This window comes from Engystomops pustulosus, chromosome 8, assembly GCF_040894005.1.
Source record: "Engystomops pustulosus chromosome 8, aEngPut4.maternal, whole genome shotgun sequence".
In the NCBI taxonomy this organism is placed as follows: domain Eukaryota; kingdom Metazoa; phylum Chordata; class Amphibia; order Anura; family Leptodactylidae; genus Engystomops; species Engystomops pustulosus.
Genome location: NC_092418.1, coordinates 13,922,419 through 13,939,287, shown reverse-complemented (window position 1 = coordinate 13,939,287; position 16,869 = coordinate 13,922,419). Strand labels below are relative to the sequence as shown.

General features: G+C 48.4%; 1 protein-coding gene across 2 annotated transcripts in view; it reads left to right on the top strand.

Annotated features, from left to right (window-relative positions):
- Positions 1-3,526: 3,526 nt before the first annotated feature.
- The window catches only part of WDR90 (WD repeat domain 90), a 716,604-nt gene continuing 703,261 nt past the window's right edge, over positions 3,527-16,869 (top strand). For both annotated transcript variants that reach the window (XM_072119756.1, XM_072119755.1), the window contains exons 1-14: positions 3,527-3,678; positions 5,440-5,531; positions 5,613-5,789; positions 5,914-6,052; positions 6,123-6,293; positions 6,413-6,536; positions 6,749-6,819; positions 9,002-9,111; positions 9,184-9,369; positions 11,192-11,248; positions 11,333-11,401; positions 13,291-13,401; positions 13,483-13,628; positions 13,719-13,776. In XM_072119756.1, coding sequence (XP_071975857.1) covers positions 3,669-3,678; positions 5,440-5,531; positions 5,613-5,789; positions 5,914-6,052; positions 6,123-6,293; positions 6,413-6,536; positions 6,749-6,819; positions 9,002-9,111; positions 9,184-9,369; positions 11,192-11,248; positions 11,333-11,401; positions 13,291-13,401; positions 13,483-13,628; positions 13,719-13,776 — 1,521 coding nt within the window. In that variant the 5' untranslated portion in view covers positions 3,527-3,668. The remainder of the gene's footprint in view (positions 3,679-5,439; positions 5,532-5,612; positions 5,790-5,913; positions 6,053-6,122; positions 6,294-6,412; positions 6,537-6,748; positions 6,820-9,001; positions 9,112-9,183; positions 9,370-11,191; positions 11,249-11,332; positions 11,402-13,290; positions 13,402-13,482; positions 13,629-13,718; positions 13,777-16,869) is intronic.

Here is a 16,869-nt window from a genome sequence, read left to right as displayed (position 1 = left end):
TATCCCTGTGCTGTGACATCACTGTGTGTAATTATCCCTGTGCTGTGACATCACTGTGTGTATTATCCCTGTACTGTGACATCACTGTGTGTATTATCCCTGTACTGTGACATCACTGTGTGTATGATCCCTGTACTGTGACATCACTGTGTGTATTATCCCTGTACTGTGACATCACTGTGTGTATTATCCCTGTACTGTGACATCACTGTGTGTATTATCCCTGTACTGTGACATCATTGTGTGTATTATCCCCTGTACTGTGACATCACTGTGTGTATTATCCCTGTGCTGTGACATCACTGTGTGTATTATCCCTGTGCTGTGACATCACTGTGTGTAATTATCCCTGTGCTGTGACATCACTGTGTGTATTATCCCTGTACTGTGACATCACTGTGTGTATTATCCCTGTACTGTGACATCACTGTGTGTATGATCCCTGTACTGTGACATCACTGTGTGTATTATCCCTGTACTGTGACATCACTGTGTGTATTATCCCTGTGCTGTGACATCACTGTGTGTATTATCCCTGTACTGTGACATCACTGTATTATCCCTGTACTGTGACATCACTGTGTGTATTATCCCTGTACTGTGACATCACTGTGTGTATTATCCCTGTGCTGTGACATCACTGTGTGTATTATCCCTGTACTGTGACATCGCTGTGTGTATTATCCCTGTACTGTGACATCACTGTGTAGTATCCCTGTACTGTGACATCGCTGTGTGTATTATCTCTGTACTGTGACTTCACTAGGTGTATTATCCATGTACTGTGACATCACTGGGTGTATTATCCCTGTACTGTGACATCACTGTGTGTATTATCCCTGTACTGTGACATCACTGTGTGTATTATCTCTGTACTGTGACATCACTGTGTGTATTACCCCCTGTACTGTGACATCACTGTGTGTATTATCCATGTGCTGTGACATCACTGTGTGTATTATCCCTGTGCTGTGACATCACTGTGTGTATTATCCCTGTACTGTGACATCACTGTGTGTATTATCCCTGTACTGTGACATCACTGTGTGTATTATTCCCTGTACTGTGACATCACTTTGTGTATTATCCCCTGTACTGTGACATCACTGTGTGTATTATCCCTGTACTGTGACATCATTGTGTGTATTATCCCCTGTACTGTGACATCACTGTGTGTATTATCCCTGTGCTGTGACATCACTGTGTGTATTATCCCTGTGCTGTGACATCACTGTGTGTAATTATCCCTGTGCTGTGACATCACTGTGTGTATTATCCCTGTACTGTGACATCACTGTGTGTATTATCCCTGTACTGTGACATCACTGTGTGTATGATCCCTGTACTGTGACATCACTGTGTGTATTATCCCTGTACTGTGACATCACTGTGTGTATTATCCCTGTACTGTGACATCACTGTGTGTATTATCCCTGTACTGTGACATCACTGTGTGTATTATCCCTGTACTGTGACATCACTGTGTGTATGATCCCTGTACTGTGACATCACTGTGTGTATTATCCCTGTACTGTGACATCACTGTGTGTATTATCCCTGTGCTGTGACATCACTGTGTGTATTATCCCTGTACTGTGACATCACTGTATTATCCCTGTACTGTGACATCACTGTGTGTATTATCCCTGTACTGTGACATCACTGTGTGTATTATCCCTGTGCTGTGACATCACTGTGTGTATTATCCCTGTACTGTGACATCGCTGTGTGTATTATCCCTGTACTGTGACATCACTGTGTAGTATCCCTGTACTGTGACATCGCTGTGTGTATTATCTCTGTACTGTGACTTCACTAGGTGTATTATCCATGTACTGTGACATCACTGGGTGTATTATCCCTGTACTGTGACATCACTGTGTGTATTATCCCTGTACTGTGACATCACTGTGTGTATTATCTCTGTACTGTGACATCACTGTGTGTATTACCCCCTGTACTGTGACATCACTGTGTGTATTATCCATGTGCTGTGACATCACTGTGTGTATTATCCCTGTGCTGTGACATCACTGTGTGTATTATCCCTGTACTGTGACATCACTGTGTGTATTATCCCTGTACTGTGACATCACTGTGTGTATTATTCCCTGTACTGTGACATCACTTTGTGTATTATCCCCTGTACTGTGACATCACTGTGTGTATTATCCCTGTACTGTGACATCATTGTGTGTATTATCCCCTGTACTGTGACATCACTGTGTGTATTATCCCTGTGCTGTGACATCACTGTGTGTATTATCCCTGTGCTGTGACATCACTGTGTGTAATTATCCCTGTGCTGTGACATCACTGTGTGTATTATCCCTGTACTGTGACATCACTGTGTGTATTATCCCTGTACTGTGACATCACTGTGTGTATGATCCCTGTACTGTGACATCACTGTGTGTATTATCCCTGTACTGTGACATCACTGTGTGTATTATCCCTGTACTGTGACATCACTGTGTGTATTATCCCTGTACTGTGACATCATTGTGTGTATTATCCCCTGTACTGTGACATCACTGTGTGTATTATCCCTGTGCTGTGACATCACTGTGTGTATTATCCCTGTGCTGTGACATCACTGTGTGTAATTATCCCTGTGCTGTGACATCACTGTGTGTATTATCCCTGTACTGTGACATCACTGTGTGTATTATCCCTGTACTGTGACATCACTGTGTGTATGATCCCTGTACTGTGACATCACTGTGTGTATTATCCCTGTACTGTGACATCACTGTGTGTATTATCCCTGTGCTGTGACATCACTGTGTGTATTATCCCTGTACTGTGACATCACTGTATTATCCCTGTACTGTGACATCACTGTGTGTATTATCCCTGTACTGTGACATCACTGTGTGTATTATCCCTGTGCTGTGACATCACTGTGTGTATTATCCCTGTACTGTGACATCGCTGTGTGTATTATCCCTGTACTGTGACATCACTGTGTAGTATCCCTGTACTGTGACATCACTGTGTGTATTATCTCTGTACTGTGACATCACTGTGTGTAGTATCCCTGTACTGTGACATCGCTGTGTGTATTATCTCTGTACTGTGACTTCACTGGGTGTATTATCCATGTACTGTGACATCACTGGGTGTATTATCCCTGTACTGTGACATCACTGTGTGTATTATCCCTGTACTGTGACATCACTGTGTGTATTATCTCTGTACTGTGACATCGCTGTGTGTATTATCCCTGTACTGTGACATCACTGTGTGTATTATCTCTGTACTGTGACATCACTGTGTGTATGATCCCTGTACTGTGTGTATCACCCGTGCACTGTGTGTATCACCCCTGCACTGTGTGTATCACCCTTGCACTGTGTGTATCACCCCTGTACTGTGTGTATCACCCCTGCACTGTGTGTATCACCCCTGTGCCGTGTGCATTACTCCCTGTATTGTGTAGGTCTCTCTGTGTATAGGCGCAGGCTACGTTTATCGCTGAGTAGATGACGTCTCTGTTATATACAGGCTGCGGTTGCCTGGCAATGGTTTTGCCTCCGGCGTTACGTCATCAGCCTGCGACCTGTCTCTAGGGGCGGGGAGATGCTGTGGCGGTTGTCAGGGCTGGGAGATGACGTCACGCGGTACAGTTGGTGGCGGCGGGAGGATTGAGCTGCGGAGCCGGAGACATGACAGGAGGTACCGGGAGCGGAGAGCAGCCGTGGGGACGTGTAATACAGAGAGGGGGGACGTGTAATGCAGAGGAGGGGGGACGTGTAATGCAGAGAGGGGGGGACGTGTAATGCAGAGGAGGGGGGACGTGTAATGCAGAGAGGGGGGGACGTGTAATACAGAGAGGGGGGACGTGTAATGCAGAGAGGGGGGACGTGTAATACAGAGAGGGGGGACGTGTAATGCAGAGGAGGGGGGACGTGTAATACAGAGAGGGGGGACGTGTAATACAGAGAGGGGGGACGTGTAATACAGAGAGGGGGGACGTGTAATACAGAGAGGGGGGACGTGTAATGCAGAGAGGGGGGGACGTGTAATACAGAGAGGGGGGACGTGTAATGCAGAGGAGGGGGGACGTGTAATACAGAGAAGGGGGGACGTGTAATACAGAGAGGGGGGACGTGTAATGCAGAGAGGGGGGGACGTGTAATACAGAGAGGGGGGACGTGTAATACAGAGAGGGGGGGACGTGTAATGCAGAGAGGGGGGGACGTGTAATACAGAGAGGGGGGACGTGTAATGCAGAGGAGGGGGGACGTGTAATACAGAGAAGGGGGGACGTGTAATACAGAGAGGGGGGACGTGTAATACAGAGAGGGGGGACGTGTAATGCAGAGAGGGGGGGACGTGTAATACAGAGAGGGGGGACGTGTAATGCAGAGGAGGGGGGACGTGTAATGCAGAGGAGGGGGGGACGTGTAATACAGAGGGGGGGGACGTGTAATACAGAGAGGGGGGACGTGTAATGCAGAGGAGGGGGGACGTGTAATGCAGAGGGGGGGGACGTGTAATGCAGAGGAGGGGGGACGTGTAATGCAGAGAGGGGGGACGTGTAATGCAGAGGAGGGGGGACGTGTAATGCAGAGGAGGGGGGACGTGTAATGCAGAGAGGGGGGACGTGTAATGCAGAGAGGGGGGGACGTGTAATGCAGAGAGGGGGGGACGTGTAATGCAGAGAGGGGGGGACGTGTAATGCAGAGAGGGGGGACGTGTAATGCAGAGAGGGGGGACGTGTAATGCAGAGAGGGGGGACGTGTAATGCAGAGAGGGGGGACGTGTAATACAGAGAGGGGGGGACGTGTAATACAGAGAGGGGGGACGTGTAATGCAGAGAGGGGGGACGTGTAATGCAGAGGAGGGGGGACGTGTAATACAGAGAGGGGGGGACGTGTAATACAGAGAGGGGGGACGTGTAATGCAGAGAGGGGGGACGTGTAATGCAGAGGAGGGGGGACGTGTAATGCAGAGGAGGGGGGACGTGTAATGCAGAGAGGGGGGGACGTGTAATGCAGAGAGGGGGGACGTGTAATGCAGAGAGGGGGGACGTGTAATACAGAGAGGGGGGGACGTGTAATACAGAGAGGGGGGGACGTGTAATACAGAGGGCACCGGGGGGACGTGTAATGCAGAGAGGGGGGACGTGTAATACACAGGGGACACTGGGGGTGGATGTGTAATACACAGGGGACACTGGGGGTGGATGTGTAATACACAGGGGACACTGGGGGTGGATGTGTAATACACAGGGGACACTGGGGGTGGATGTGTAATACACAGGGGACACTGGGGGTGGATGTGTAATACACAGGGGACACTGGGGGTGGATGTGTAATACACAGGGGACACTGGGGGTGGATGTGTAATACACAGGGGACACTGGGGGTGGATGTGTAATACACAGGGGACACTGGGGGGGTGCCATGTATAACCTGTCCCCTCTTGGCGCAGTGTGGCAGCACCCGTATGTGAATATCTTTAAGTTGGTGCAGTTGGAGGAATGGAAGCGGGCGAGCAGGGAAGGAGACGTCACCGCCCTCATGGTAACAGTCTCACATTTGCAGCAGTTTTGCTTTCTGGCTTGTATCCAAATCCTTACATGTGCTTCATGTCTCCCCCTGCAGGAGCGAGGCCTGAAGTGCACTGTCTACAAGATTCGGGGGTCCGTCCCTGCAGGAAACTACATCCAGATCCCCAAGACCAGCAGCCAGAGCCTGGGGCTGAGCGGCCGCCACCTCTACCTGCTCCTCAGGCCGCTGCCCGGGAAGCACTTCGTGGTCCATGTGGACGTGGGCGCAGAGGTGGGGGAGGGGTGGTCTCTCCGTGGAGGGGGCGCAGAGGTGGGGGAGGGGTGGTCTCTCTGTAGAGGGGGCTCGGAGGTGGGGGAGGGGTGGTCTGTAGATAACATATCCGGTTTTTCTCCAGGACGGACGGACCATCCGCATCTCCTTCTCCAACCTCTTCAAGGAGTTTAAGTCCAGCGCCACGTGGCTGCAGTTCCCCTTTGTGTGCGGAGCAGTGAAGGGCTCGGTGTATGACAGCACAGCGCAGAGCGCCCGCCATGGTGAGAGCACGTGTGACCCCTACACTCCTGATAGGTGCTGACCCCTGACCTGTCCCCTCTCCCCTCCCAGGTCTGGTGGGTCCGGCCCCCTCAGGGTCCAGGTGGACGTGTCTGATGTTGGATCTCCGCTCAGTCCTCTCTGTGTATCTGAACCGGAGATACAGCCACGTGCGGAGCGTCAAGCTGTGCGCCAACCTAATGGTGAAGAACCTGGTGACCAGTGACCTCGTCTTCAACCCTGGTAAGACGCGATGGCACCTGAGGGCTGATGGTTTAATGCTGTGACCCCTGAAACGCTTAGGAAGCGGCTGTCTGACGTGCACTGCCCCTCCAGTAACTCCAGTTTCGCTCTCATTCCAGAGGTGACGTATTCAGCGGCGCGACAGACCAAGACTTTACCGGATGGAGTCGCTCCGATGCCTCGGGAATTCTCATTTCCAGTTCCAAAAGGAGAGAAGTGGCAGGACCTGTATGACTACATAAGGTGGGAGACCCCTAGACACCAGGACCTGGCGCAGAGCCGCCCCATAATCCCTGCACAGGCGGCCATGTTTATAGTGTCTGACTGCCAGAGGGGAAGGGGGTCACCAGCTGAGACCCCAGTAGGATATTTATTGGTATTGTCCTGTTTCTACTCCCATTGCACACGACTGAGGGTGATTTCTATTCATTGAGGGTTCATGATCTTTCTTTTAGATTTCCCTCAGAATCTTCCAAGCTGCCGTACGATTCCATCCAGAAAGGGGAAGCTTCTGCCGCCACCACAGGTGAGAGCATCACTTATAGGAAAACCATAGGCAAGCAGCTCTATCGGGCACAAAATATGTCCTGTTCTAGACTGCAGAGCTGCACTCACTGTTATGCTGGGGGTTTCAATAATAGACTGGTAGAATAGTGAGTGCAGCTCTGGGGTATAATACAGGATGTAACTCAGGATCAGTACAGGATAAGTAATGTCATGTATGTACACAGTGACTGCACCAGCAGCAGAATAGTGAGTGCAGCTCTGGAGTATAATACAGGATGTAACTCAGGATCAGTACAGGATAAGTAATGTCATGTATGTACACAGTGACTGCACCAGCAGCAGAATAGTGAGTGCAGCTCTGGGGTATAATACAGGATGTAACTCAGGATCAGTACAGGATAAGTAATGTCATGTATGTACACAGTGACTGCACCAGCAGCAGAATAGTGAGTGCAGCTCTGGAGTATAATACAGGATGTAACTCAGGATCAGTACAGGATAAGTAATGTCATGTATGTACACAGTGACTACACCAGCAGCAGAATAGTGAGTACAGCTCTGGGGTATAATACAGGATGTAACTCAGGATCAGTACAGGATAAGTAATGTCATGTATGTACACAGTGACTGCACCAGCAGCAGAATAGTGAGTGCAGCTCTGGAGTATAATACAGGATGTAACTCAGGATCAGTACAGGATAAGTAATGTCATGTATGTACACAGTGACTGCACCAGCAGCAGAATAGTGAGTGCAGCTCTGGGGTATAATACAGGATGTAACTCAGGATCAGTACAGGATAAGTAATGTCATGTATGTACACAGTGACTGCACCAGCAGCAGAATAGTGAGTGCAGCTCTGGGGTATAATACAGGATGTAACTCAGGATCAGTACAGGATAAGTAATGTCATGTATGTACACAGAGACTGCACCAGCAGCAGAATAGTGAGTGCAGCTCTGGGGTATAATACAGGATGTAACTCAGGATCAGTACAGGATAAGTAATGTCATGTATGTACACAGTGAGTGCACCAGCAGCAGAATAGTGAGTGCAGCTCTGGGTATAATACAGGATGTAACTCAGGATCAGTACAGGATAAGTAATGTCATGTATGTACACAGTGACTGCACCAGCAGCAGAATAGTGAGTGCAGCTCTGGAGTATAATACAGCATGTAACTCAGGATCAGTACAGGATAAGTAATGTCATGTATGTACACAGAGACTGCACCAGCAGCAGAATAGTGAGTGCAGCTCTGGGGTATAATACAGGATGTAACTCAGGATCAGTACAGGATAAGTAATGTCATGTATGTACACAGTGAGTGCACCAGCAGCAGAATAGTGAGTGCAGCTCTGGGTATAATACAGGATGTAACTCAGGATCAGTACAGGATAAGTAATGTCATGTATGTACACAGTGACTGCACCAGCAGCAGAATAGTGAGTGCAGCTCTGGAGTATAATACAGGATGTAACTCAGGATCAGTACAGGATAAGTAATGTCATGTATGTACACAGTGACTGCACCAGCAGCAGAATAGTGAGTGCAGCTCTGGAGTATAATACAGCATGTAACTCAGGATCAGTACAGGATAAGTAATGTCATGTATGTACACAGTGACTGCACCAGCAGCAGAATAGTGAGTGCAGCTCTGGGGTATAATACAGGATGTAACTCAGGATCAGTACAGGATAAGTAATGTCATGTATGTACACAGTGACTGCACCAGCAGCAGAATAGTGAGTGCAGCTCTGGAGTATAATACAGGATGTAACTCAGGATCAGTACAGGATAAGTAATGTCATGTATGTACACAGTGACTGCACCAGCAGCAGAATAGTGAGTGCAGCTCTGGAGTATAATACAGGATGTAACTCAGGATCAGTACAGGATAAGTAATGTCATGTATGTACACAGTGACTGCACCAGCAGAATAGTGAGTGCAGCTCTGGAGAATAATACAGGATGTAACTCAGGATCAGTACAGGATAAGTAATGTCATGTATGTACACAGTGACTGCACCAGCAGCAGAATAGTGAGTGCAGCTCTGGGGTATAATACAGCATGTAACTCAGGATCAGTACAGGATAAATAATGTCATGTATGTACACAGTGACTGCACCAGCTGCAGTATAGTGAGTGCTGCTCTGGAGCGTGTGTACAAGGGCTGTATCCGTATCCTCTGTGTCTTGCAGGTGCTCCCCCTTCTGGCAGTCCTGTACGGCTGCGCCCTCGCTCTGTCACCATCAGTAAACCAGTACAGGACAGGGTCTCCCTCATCCAGCAGATCACGACGCCCAAACAGGTGAGTCCCTCCTCCACTTCTCCTCACCTGCTGTTGTTTCGGTCTCCACTGATTGTCTTGTCTGTCTCTCAGCTTCCTCGCCGCTCTCTCCTACAAGCCGACTCCATCCCTGAGCGCTACCTGTCAGTACGTGGGAGACCTGCAGAGGGCGATGAGGGGGAGAGTGTCGCTGCAGTGGAGGATGACGGAGGGGTCCACGTGTATGCGCACAGGGGGAGGAGCCTCAGCATCTACAGACATAATGCGGGGACTGAGGAGGTGAGTGGGGGGTCAGTGATGACATCATCCTGTGAGATACATGGGGGTCAGTGATGACATCATCCTGTGAGATACATGGGGGTCAGTGATGACATCATCCTGTGAGATACATGGGGGTCAGTGATGACATCATCCTGTGAGATACATGGGGGGCAGTGATGACATCATCCTGTGAGATACATGGGGGGCAGTGATTACATCATCCTGTGAGATACATGTGGGGTGGTCAGTGATGACATCATCCTGTGTGATACATGAGGGGGGGCAGTGATGACATCATACTGTGTAATATATTAGGAGGGTCAGTGATGACATCACACTGTGTGGTATATCAGGGGGGGGTCAGTGATGACATCATCCTGTGTGATACATGAGGGGGGGCAGTGATGACATCATACTGTGTGATACATGAGGAGGGGGCATTGATGACATCATCCTGTGTGATACATGGGGGGTCAGTGATGACATCATACTGTGTGATACATGAGGGGGGTCAGTGATGACATCATCCTGTGTGATACATGAGGGGGGGGGGCAGTGATGACATCATACTGTGTGATACATGAGGAGGGGGCAGTGATGACATCATCCTGTGTGATACATGGGGGGTCAGTGATGACATCATACTGTGTGGTATATCAGGGGGGGCAGTGATGGCATCATAGTGTGAGATACATGGGAGGCAGTGATGACATCATCCTGTGAGATACATGGGGGGGGTCAGTGATGACATCATCCTGTGAGATACATGAGGGGGGTCAGTGATGACATCATACTGTGTGGTATATCAGGGGGGTTAGTGATGACATCATAGTGTGAGATACATGGGAGGCAGTGATGACATCATCCTGTGAGATACATGGGGGGGTCAGTGATGACATCATCCTGTGAGATACATGGGGGGTCAGTGATGACATCATCCTGTGAGATACATGTGGGGTGGTCAGTGATGACATCATCCTGTGAGATACATGAGGGGGGGCAGTGATGACATCACACTGTGTGGTATATCAGGGGGGGTCAGTGATGACATCATCCTGTGTGATACATGAGGGGGGGGCAGTGATGACATCATACTGTGTGATACATGAGGGGGGGGCAGTGATGACATCATCCTGTGTGATACATGGGGGGGTAGTGATGACATCATACTGTGTGATACATGAGGGGGGTCAGTGATGACATCATACTGTGTGGTATATCAGGGGGGTCAGTGATGACATCATACTGTGAGATACATGAGGGGGGGCAGTGATGACATCATACTGTGTGGTATATCAGGGGAGGCAGTGATGACATCATCCTGTGAGATACATGGGGGGGGTCAGTGATGACATCATCCTGTGAGATACATGAGGGGGGTCAGTGATGACATCATACTGTGTGGTATATCAGGGGGGTTAGTGATGACATCATAGTGTGAGATACATGGGAGGCAGTGATGACATCATCCTGTGAGATACATGTGGGGTGGTCAGTAATGACATCATACTGTGTGATACATGTGGGGTGGTCAGTGATGACATCATACTGTGTGATACATGTGGGGTGGTCAGTGATGACATCATACTGTGTGATACATGTGGGGTGGTCAGTGATGACATCATACTGTGTGATACATGTGGGGTGGTCAGTGATGACATCATACTGTGTGATACATGTGGGGGGGGTCAGTGATGACATCATACTGTGTGATACATGTGGGGGGGTCAGTGATGACATCATACTGTGTGATACATGAGGGGGGGCAGTGATGACATCATCCTGTGAGATACATGGGGGGTCTCCCCGTGCCCCTGCTTATTCTCCGCTGCTATCACAGGTCATCCACACTGCAGCCCACAGACCGGTCACATTATCTGCAGATCCCCAGGACAAGGTGAGGACTCCCTGCACTGTGCGGGCGATAGATAGGGGGCGACACTCAGGACACCTCCATGTTCACCATCATTTTACCTTCCAGAAATTACTTCCTGATCCAATCCTGAAACTGAGGAAAATCATCGGATTTGGCGGCTGCACCGAGCGCTGTGTAAGTAACTAGTGATATTCCTGCACCAAATCCTGCAATAACTACTACTCCCATCACCTGCTTTCCATTACACTACTCCTCCCATTATCCTCTTTTATGTCCTGTCCATCACACTGCATATCACTACTCCTCCCATCCTCCTCTATTATGCTGTGTCCATCACACTACATATCACTACTCCTCCCTTCATCCTCTATCATGTCCTTTCCATCACACTGCATATCACTACTCCTCCCATCCTCCTCTATTATGCTGTGTCCATCACACTGCATATCACTACTCCTCCCATCATCCTCTTTTATGTCCTGTCCATCACACTACATATCACTACTCCTCCCTTCATCCTCTATCATGTCCTTTCCATCACACTGCATATCACTACTCCTCCCATCCTCCTCTATTATGCTGTGTCCATCACACTGCATATCACTACTCCTCCCATCATCCTCTTTTATGTCCTGTCCATCACACTACATATCACTACTCCTCCCTTCATCCTCTATCATGTCCTTTCCATCACACTGCATATCACTACTCCTCCCATCCTCCTCTATTATGCTGTGTCCATCACACTGCATATCACTACTCCTCCCATCATCCTCTGTTATGCTGTGTCCATCACACTACATATCACTACTCCTCCCTTCATCCTCTATCATGTCCTTTTCATCACACTACATATCACTACTCCTCCCATCCTCCTCTATTATGCTGTGTCCATCACACTACATATCACTACTCCTCCCATCCTCCTCTATTATGCTGTGTCCATCACACTACATATCACTACTCCTCCCATCATCCTTTATCATGTCCTTTCCATCACACTACATATCACTACTCCTCCCTTCATCCTCTATCATGTCCTTTCCATCACACTACATATCACTACTCCTCCCATCATCCTCTCTCATGTCCTATCCATCACACTACATATCACTACTCCTCCCATCCTCCTCTATTATGCTGTGTCCATCACACTACATATCACTACTCCTCCCTTCATCCTCTATCATGTCCTTTCCATCACACTACATATCACTACTCCTCCCATCCTCCTCTATTATGCTGTGTCCATCACACTACATATCACTACTCCTCCCTTCATCCTCTATCATGTCCTTTCCATCACACTACATATCACTACTCCTCCCATCATCCTCTCTCATGTCCTATCCATCACACTGCATATCACTACTCCTCCCATCATCCTCTGTTATGTCCTATCCATTACACTGCATATCACTACTCCTCCCATCATCCTCTTTTATGTCCTGTCCATCACACTACATATCACTACTCCTCCCTTCATCCTCTATCATGTCCTTTCCATCACACTGCATATCACTACTCCTCCCATCATCCTCTGTTATGTCCTATCCATTACACTGCATATCACTACTCCTCCCATCATCCTCTGTTATGTCCTATCCATCACACTGCGTATCACTACTCCTCCCATCATCCTCTGTTATGTCCTATCCATCACACTGCATATCACTACTCCTCCCATCATCCTCTGTTATGTCCTATCCATCACACTGCATATCACTACTCCTCCCATCATCCTCTTTTATGTCCTGTCCATCACACTGCATATCACTACTCCTCCCATCATCCTCTATTATGCTGTGTCCATCACACTACATATCACTACTCCTCCCATCATCCTCTATTATGCTGTGTCCATCACACTACATATCACTACTCCTCCCATCATCCTTTATCATGTCCTTTCCATCACACTACATATCACTACTCCTCCCATCATCCACTATCATGTCCTGTTCATAACACTGCATATCACTACTCCTCCCATCATCTTCTGTCATGTCCTATCCATCACACTGCATATCACTTCTCCTCCCATCATCCTCTGCTTGTTGCAGGCTCTGTGGACTCGTGCTGGCTGCTCGGTGGTCTACCCCTGTCACGCTGTGATTGTGGCGCTGCATGTGGAGAGCGGGGGGCAGCGTTTCTTCCTGGGTCACACAGATAAGGTAATGTGGGGGGACTCTGGGGTCCTGTAGGGGCGATACATCCCCCTCCCCTCTGCCAACACCTCCCTCCTACCCCTGCAGGTGTCTGCCCTGGCGTTCAATGGCAGCTGCACCCTCCTGGCCTCAGCACAGATGGGCGCCCTGAGCATGGTGCGGCTCTGGGACTATGAGAAGGGCGAATGTCTCGCCATGTTCAGAACCCACGCGCACTCAGTGTCCTATCTCAGGTCAGTGACTGACATCAAGGGGAACTCCGCCCACACTGGGGCGTCTGGGGTGACATCGTATTCACTGTGTCCATATGTTGTCTCTTACAGCTTCTCACACAGCGGAAATGTTCTATGTGGAGTCGGAAAGGATGGACATGGGAAAAATGTAAGAGCTAATGGGAGTAGTAGTCAGTACAGGATAAGTAATGTCATGTATGTACACAGTGACTGCACCAGCAGCAGAATAGTGAGTGCAGCTCAGGAGTATAATACAGGATGTAACTCAGGATCAGTACAGGATAAGTAATGTCATGTATGTACACAGTGACTGCACCAGCAGCAGAATAGTGAGTGCAGCTCTGGGGTATAATACAGGATGTAACTCAGGATCAGTACAGGATAAGTAATGTCATGTATGTACACAGTGACTGCACCAGCAGCAGAATAGTGAGTGCAGCTCTGAAGTATAATACAGGATGTAACTCAGGATCAGTACAGGATAAGTAATGGCATGTATGTACACAGTGACTGCACCAGCAGCAGAATAGTGAGTGCAGCTCTGGAGTATAATACAGGATGTAACTCAGGATCAGTACAGGATAAGTAATGTCATGTATGTACACAGTGACTGCACCAGCAGCAGAATAGTGAGTGCAGCTCTGGGGTATAATACAGGATGTAACTCCGGATCAGTACAGGATAAGTAATGTCATGTATGTACACAGTGACCACACCAGCAGCAGAATAGTGAGTGCAGCTCTGGAGTATAATACAGGATGTAACTCAGGATCAGTACAGGATAAGTAATGTCATGTATGTACACAGTGACTGCACCAGCAGCAGAATAGTGAGTGCAGCTCTGGAGTATAATACAGGATGTAACTCAGGATCAATACAGGATAAGTAATGTCATTTATGTACACAGTGACAGCACCAGCTGAATAGTGAGTGCAGCTCTGGAGTATAATACAGGATGTAACTCAGGATCAGTACAGGATAAGTAATGTCATGTATGTACACAGTGACTGTACCAGCAGCAGAATAGTGAGTGCAGCTCTGGGGTATAATACAGGATGTAACTCAGGATCAGTACAGGATAAGTAATGTCATGTATGTACACAGTGACTGCACCAGCAGCAGAATAGTGAGTGCAGCTCTGGAGTATAATACAGGATGTAACTCAGGATCAATACAGGATAAGTAATGTCATTTATGTACACAGTGACAGCACCAGCTGAATAGTGAGTGCAGCTCTGGAGTATAATACAGGATGTAACTCAGGATCAGTACAGGATAAGTAATGTCATGTATGTACACAGTGACTGCACCAGCAGCAGAATAGTGAGTGCAGCTCTGGGGTATAATACAGGATGTAACTCAGGATCAGTACAGGATAAGTAATGTCATGTATGTACACAGTGACTGCACCAGCAGCAGAATAGTGAGTGCAGCTCTGGAGTATAATACAGGATGTAACTCAGGATCAGTACAGGATAAGTAATGTCATTTATGTACACAGTGACTGCACCAGCAGCAGAATAGTGAGTGCAGCTGTGGGGTATAATACAGGATGTAACTCAGGATCAGTACAGAATAAGTAATGTCATGTATGTACACAGTGACTGCACCAGCAGCAGAATAGTGAGTGCAGCTCAGGGGTATAATACAGGATGTAACTCAGGATCAGTACAGGATAAGTAATGTCATGTATGTACACAGTGACTGCACCAGCAGCAGAATAGTGAGTGCAGCTCTGGGGTATAATACAGGATGTAACTCAGGATCAGTACAGGATAAGTAATGTCATGTATGTACACAGTGACTGCACCAGCAGCAGAATAGTGAGTGCAGCTGTGGGGTATAATACAGGATGTAACTCGGGATCAGTACAGAATAAGTAATGTCATGTATGTACACAGTGACTGCACCAGCAGCAGAATAGTGAGTGCAGCTCTGGAGTATAATACAGGATGTAACTCAGGATCAGTACAGGATAAGTAATGTCATTTATGTACACAGTGACTGCACCAGCAGCAGAATAGTGAGTGCAGCTGTGGGGTATAATACAGGATGTAACTCAGGATCAGTACAGAATAAGTAATGTCATGTATGTACACAGTGACTGCACCAGCAGCAGAATAGTGAGTGCAGCTCAGGGGTATAATACAGGATGTAACTCAGGATCAGTACAGGATAAGTAATGTCATGTATGTACACAGTGACTGCACCAGCAGCAGAATAGTGAGTGCAGCTCTGGAGTATAATACAGGATGTAACTCAGGATCAGTACAGAATAAGTAATGTCATGTATGTACACAGTGACTGCACCAGCAGCAGAATAGTGAGTGCAGCTCTGGAGTATAATACAGGATGTAACTCAGGATCAGTACAGGATAAGTAATGTCATTTATGTACACAGTGACTGCACCAGCAGCAGAATAGTGAGTGCAGCTCAGGGGTATAATACAGGATGTAACTCAGGATCAGTACAGGATAAGTAATGTCATGTATGTACACAGTGACTGCACCAGCAGCAGAATAGTGAGTGCAGCTCTGGAGTATAATACAGGATGTAACTCAGGATCAGTACAGGATAAGTAATGTCATGTATGTACACAGTGACTGCACCAGCAGCAGAATAGTGAGTGCAGCTCTGGAGTATAATACAGGATGTAACTCAGGATCAGTACAGGATAAGTAATGTCATGTATGTACACAGTGACTGCACCAGCAGCAGAATAGTGAGAGCAGCTCTGGAGGCGGTTACCTCGTTAGAGGAGGGTGTGGCTGTGTGTGAAGCTGCTCTGTGCTTGTGCTCCTGAGCTCCTGGAGGATCCATCTACCTACCCAGGGCCTGCTCTCTCCTCTCCCAGGGAGGGAGTTAGGTTCCTGGGGATGAGCGAGGGAGCCGACTCCCAGGCTCCTGCTTCCCGGGCCAGGCCGGCGGGGGGCAGGAGAGGACAGCAACCGGCCAGCGCTATGGAGGACTCAGGGGTGAGACGTTCCACCAGGAGTCGTAGTAATACTGCTCCTACTCCCCCTGAGTCCAATGTGAAGCAACACCGTAAGAAGCCGGACGTCCATGATGGTGCGGGTGAGAGCGGTCCTTCCGGGGCTGGAGCCATGAAGCGGAGTGCTCACAGAGGTAAGGCTGACCATGCGGGGGGAGGCTGGGCGGTGCAGGGACCCCGGGAGTCTTTATCCACCTATGCCTCCCGGGTCCAGAGCCACCTCTATGAGTACGAAGAGGCGACTAAGA